The 5,938-nt window shown below is 30.8% G+C and overlaps 1 protein-coding gene across 1 annotated transcript; it reads right to left on the reverse strand.

The window, feature by feature from the left end:
* Positions 1-776: 776 nt before the first annotated feature.
* LOC120091809 (NC domain-containing protein-like protein) lies at positions 777-3,959 on the reverse strand. Its single transcript, XM_039049944.2, has 3 exons — positions 3,590-3,959; positions 3,355-3,428; positions 777-1,681 (listed from the first exon to the last, which is right to left on the reverse strand). The coding sequence occupies exons 1-3, from the start codon at positions 3,607-3,609 to the stop codon at positions 981-983; spliced, it is 795 nt and encodes a 264-aa protein (XP_038905872.1). The 5' UTR covers positions 3,610-3,959; the 3' UTR covers positions 777-980.
* Between the last annotated feature and the right edge of the window lie 1,979 nt (positions 3,960-5,938).

The raw sequence follows: 5,938 nt of genomic DNA on the forward strand, positions 1-5,938 counted from the left end.
TTCATATATTGGTTAGACTATTTTCAAATATCTAACAAAACGTTCTAAGGTATATTTAAAATAATCATGAATCCGTCAAAATGTTTTAAGGTATATTTAAAATAACCATTAATCAATAAAAAAACCCAATAAATTGATATGTACAAATAAACAACGGAATATATTATATGCAAACAATGAAATATTTCATATAATAACAAAAATCAACATAAAAAACGAAATGGAAAATAAAATCATATTAAATGTCAATTTCTCTCCCCAAATGAAAATGGAAAAAATATATCAAATTCATTTTATCTCTACCATCGAAAAAGGAAAAAAAACATAATAAATGCATTTTCGCTCTTCATACATTGGTTAGAATTTTCCTAACAAAATGTTTTGAGGTATATTTTAAATAACCATGAATCCATAAAAAAGAAAAATATGAAACCAATGAAAATAGAAAAAAATCATTATATTTTCTCTCTCCAATTAAATTAAATTTTCATATTAAATGAATTTTCTTTCTACATCATTAAGAAAGCTTTAAAAATAGGAAAAATATGTATAAAAATCAAGAATAAAATAAATAAAAAAAAAGATAAATTTGTCCAAAAATAATATTAAAAGCCTTTCCGGAAAAAAAATTCAAATTTAAAGACATTTTTAAAATATAAGACCTTTTTTATATAAAAATCCCTTAGAACTATAAGTTGAAGAACAGATGGATTCATTGAAGCCTTTTGTTTTGGGTTGGTTGGTAATTACATTAATGTCCATATAGGAGAACAAGCTTTGATGAAGAAATTTATTGGAGACGAAGTTTCAGCGATTATAATCAAATAACCCTCCTATAACTTGATCATGTTTTCCTAATAAATTTAAGACCTCCCATATATTTTAAAAAGAACTCCCCAACACATTAAAGTTCTTAACTTGCCACAAATATTTTGTTTTGCAACAGTTTGCATTTCACAACAGTTTCGATGGTAACTTATTTATCTGCTCGTAAGCAGGTGAGACTCCGGCGACATTGCAGGTAAAATCTGTGGTTCAACCACCTGGATAAGGCCTGTGGCCAGCCTTTGTGTCAAATCCTCCACAGGTATCTTCATCACATCCTTTCTCATCCCAATATCAGCAGCATATCTACTGGCACAGTACACCCCAACGGCTGTTGCTGCCATTCCATAAACATTGGTTGTCACGAGACGCAGTGGTGTTGAAAGAACCGCTGCAAGAGGTCCTCCAACGATCGAAACTGCTTGCCCACTTTGTCCCATGGTCCTCTGATCAACCACAAGTAGTCCAGTTTTGCAGTATATTGCAAAGTCTTCACAGTTGTTCTTGAATACATTATAGCATCCAAAGCCATTTTCAAGTAGGTATTTTGCTCGATGGACCACGAGATCATCTGAATCAGAGCTAGCAAGGGTGCAAGTTCCACCTCGAGCTTTGGCCAGAAAAAGAGCGGGACTAACACCATACTCGAAACGATACAACACCCCACCAGCAAGAAAACAGTTCAAGCATGAGGAGACAACCCCATTCCCTTCTTCTAGAGGAATGCAAGTAGGGCATGGCACGAAAGATCGAGCAGGTCCTGAACTTACCAGTAAGACATCAAGCACAGTCCCCGTTCCTACTTCTTGACCTCTTCTGGTGAAATGAATAACTCTGCCATCTCCAACATAGATGCCTGAATTATTCCCATTAGCGATATAGATTAGAGGGGAAAAAGAGCTAAAAGTGATACTAAGTAATATATTTATCTTTGTATGAATCTAGTTTCAATTTACTGTCATAACATGTAGCATAAAAGCATATTCTACTAGAGATGCCGTTATCCATTTGTTCATTCGACCCGACTTGACTTGATTTTTTTTTTTTTCCGCATAAGAATCCAAACAAGTTTTGGCCTAATCTAGTAAGGTAAAAATATTAGTAGAATTTTCCACTAGTACGACACGCTACTTTTTCTTTTTCCATTCATTCCTTTCAGGATCAGTCGCAGTCTTACAAACTCTATCGATAGTATAGATGAATCTATTACTTCATAAAAATGTGTAAAAGATGCTAGCCATACTTAAAAGCCCAGTACTCTATCATTGAGTTAGCAACCCAAAAATATATAAAAAAAATTTCAACGTAGATACAATCAGAATCAAAATAACAAGAGAAATGAAATTACGATTTAATCAAAATATTCCAATTATAAAAAACTTCTAATATCACACAAAAGTGATTGTATCACAGAAAATACAATAAGATCATGTGTGGGAAAAGCAAAGGTCATGAAACGGAGACAACTAGCTTCATTTATATACGATCAGATTATATTTATTTGATACACTACTGTCCATATTAATGTGAATAATGAAAAAGGCCTAGAATGGAGAAAACAAAAGAATTATAAATGAATAAAAAAACAAATGGAAATAACAATTTGAAATGGTACGAATCTAGTTTCAACACAATTTACTGTAGTAACATGTAGAATAAAAGCACATTCTACTGGAGATTGAGAACATAACATATCAGCAACTTAGAAGAAAGCACACTGATCTGATCCAAAATTTTCACTTGAACCCGTGCGCAATATTCAAATGTGATCCTTCAATACTAAGGGGAAGTGGTAATGCAGTAACAATATCAGAAATCTAAAACAGCCACTTTCTTTTCTGGAAAATCACAAGTCAATAACATTCAACAGTCTGAAAGGAAAACAAAATGTGCAAAATGACATACAAAATTCTTGAGGTCCCGTTAGGTAACTATTTGGTTTTTGTTTTTGTTTTTAAAAATTAAACTTATATTATCCATATTTCTTATAGTGACTTACATATTAAGTACAATGGTTGAATTCTTAGCCAAATTCCGAAAACTACTGTTTTTATTGGGTAGATAAGAAATTTGGAGATGGAAATAGTATCTATAGACTTAATTTTTAAAAACAAAACCCAAAAACAACATGGTCATCAATCGGCCTGAAAACAAAATTTTCAAGACACACCACAGAAAAGTCATCCTGATCCTTCACTACTACTGTCCAACAAATCAATCCAAGCCAACATAAGAAGAATCGAAGATCCGTAGTGCAGTCTCATATATCAAACTATCGCTCTCCGATTAAATCAGAGGTTAACTTAAAGCATACTCCAATTCTTCTGCTCTCACATCAAAACATTTCCTCTTCAATTCAGTTCCACTCAGGCAACTCGTCCAACCCTTTCAAATTACCCAGCAGGCAAGAAGAATATTTGGGGCAAATTTAATTCTACTCGAATCATCTCTAAAACTACAGGAAATACACAAATAATCCAAACAACGAGAGAAAAAAAAAAGGAGAAAAATGAAGGGAAGAACGAGAACCATGATGGGCATAGATATAAGCGGCCCTCCAAGAGTAGATATGATCACCCGGTTTCAAGCTCTCCCGATTGACTCTACAAGCAAGCAAACCAAACAACTTTTCGTTTAGGCAAAAAAGGCTTCGAAATTGAACAGATGACAGGAAACCCAATTGAAATTGGTTAAAATTAAGGGTACCCAATAGATTAAAACATGGGATAAAACTAAAAACAGAGAGAATTGGTAGATCAAATACCTGTTGGAAAGAAGCCCCATATCTGGTTTCTCTTTGATTGCCCTTTTCTCAACTGGCAGCGGGTGGAATGGCGATTAATGGGAACAGGGTTCTTCCTCCTAGAATGAAATGCGTGAAAACAGTGGGGGAAGCGTAACGGGAAAGAGATGGAGACAAACTTACGATTGTACCCTCTGGCATGGGTTTGGTCTCGGTGGCCGCATTGAGAAAGGCGCGTGGAAACAGTGTGTGCATCGGTATTGTTGCGGCTTAAAGAAAGAGTAAAGCGTAGATTTTAGACAAAGGTCAGAACTTGTGGGATTGAGTCGGTTCATCAGATTTAATTTTGATTAACTGCCTAAACAAGAATCCAGGCCGGTTTACTTGCAACGAATTTGATTTCTGGATGAGGTTACATTGAAATCTTATCTGGAATGAAATATTAAGTTCAATTACCAATTTAGCCCCCTAAATTTTGAGAATCCCTATTTATTCCGTCTCTAAATTTTCAAAAACATAAATTTAGACATCATTGGATACTCATTTTTTGTTTAACCTATTATTGCACCAAATCGAGCAAAATCTAGAATATTAGAAAAAAATATAGTTTTTAAAACTTATTTTTATTTTTGAAATTTGACTAAAAATCAACCATTGTACTTAAGAAATATGTAAATTATGGTAAAAATAGAATAAAATAAACTTAATTTTCAAAAATAAAAAATCAAGATGAAAATAGTTACTAAACGAGGTTTAGTCTCAAACTTTCATTTTTTTTATATAACTTATGAATTTAATAGACCAAAATTAAAAGCTGAGGGTTCTATCAAACACAAAAATTCAAATTAGATATATTAGATATAAAATGAAGGAAAATTTTTACAGATAGAAAAAATGTCAAACTATTTACAAAAATAGTAAAGAAAAAAAATACTGATAGACATTGATAGATTTCTATCAGCATCTATCAGTGACAAACTTCTATCAATTAATACTGATAGACTTCTATTAGCCTCTATAAAAAAAATTAAAATTTTATTATTTGTGTAAATAGTTTTCTTTATTTTTTTATTTTTGAAAATCTCTCTAAAATGAATAATAATAACATTAATAACGAAAAATAAATCTTCTTGCGAAATTTGATTTAAACAAAAAAAAAAAAAAAATTATGGGGATAGAAAATTAGGGTCATTTACCCATCCATGCAACTATAATTGAATTGCATTATAACAGGAATGGATTGCAAAATAATCAAAGTACCTTTTATGATATTTACTCACGAGAAATTTGAAATGATTATCGGAATATCTTTTATATTTCTAATTAATTTTATGATGACTATTATTTTTTTATAGTTTTTCATTTATTATTTTATTTAGTAATTAAACTTTTATATTTAACAAAATTTAATACCTAAACCAAAAAGTATATGATTTTAAAAAATAAATAGTAATCATTTTGAATTTCGTTAAGGAAAATTATTTCAAATGGTAAAACTGTTGAAAATATTAATAAGATATAATAAAATTTTAGAATAGACGTTGATAGACACAAATAGACTCCTATCAATCTATCCGCGTCTATCCATGTCTATCAGAATCTATATTGATAGTTCTAAAATTTTGCTATATTTTGTAAATATTTTGGTTTATTTTTCTATATTTAAAAACAACTATTTCATTAATCTAATTCACATTTTAATTTGACTGTAGATCTATTTCTTCAAAATAATATTTTTTTAATTGATAAAAAAATTCTAACAAATATTTTTTTAGATAATTATATATAAATTTTTAAACAAAATCTTTAATAATATAAAATCTATATAATGAATAAAATATTCTTTTTGGTTTTAAAAATAGCAATAATTTTGATCTGCAATCTTAAACCAGAGCTAAAAGTACATAGCATGTCTAATTTTCAGGGAGTGAGATCAAACATGAGCGAGAGCGAGATCAGGATGAAGAGTGAGAGAGGAATTTATCGATGAAATCATGGATTTGGAACTTAAATTCGAGATTGGAAGCCCAAAAAATAATAATAATCTTGCTTTGCAATCTTAAACTAGAGTGAAAATTACCTAGGGTGTCTGGTTTTTAGCACATATAATAACAGCAAGAGTGAGAGTGAGACCGAAAAAATGCTAGAGAAAAAAAATGAGAGATTTAGAAAAAGAATTAAGATGGAGAGAAAAACGGCATATAAATTAAAGTTTGATGAGTCTGGTTTTTTTTTTTTTTGATAAAGAGAGAATACATACTTCCGGATAACATGGACACTTTTGATTGCGAAGTAAAAACGTGAACTGTAAATGAAGAAGTTGATACCAAACTATTGATAGCCCAATGTTGAGGATGAAAAAGAGTCCAA

The sequence above is a fragment of the Benincasa hispida genome, chromosome 11 (assembly GCF_027475165.1).
Source record: "Benincasa hispida cultivar pf3 chromosome 11, pf3_genome.v1.1, whole genome shotgun sequence".
Taxonomy (NCBI): Eukaryota; Viridiplantae; Streptophyta; class Magnoliopsida; order Cucurbitales; family Cucurbitaceae; genus Benincasa; species Benincasa hispida.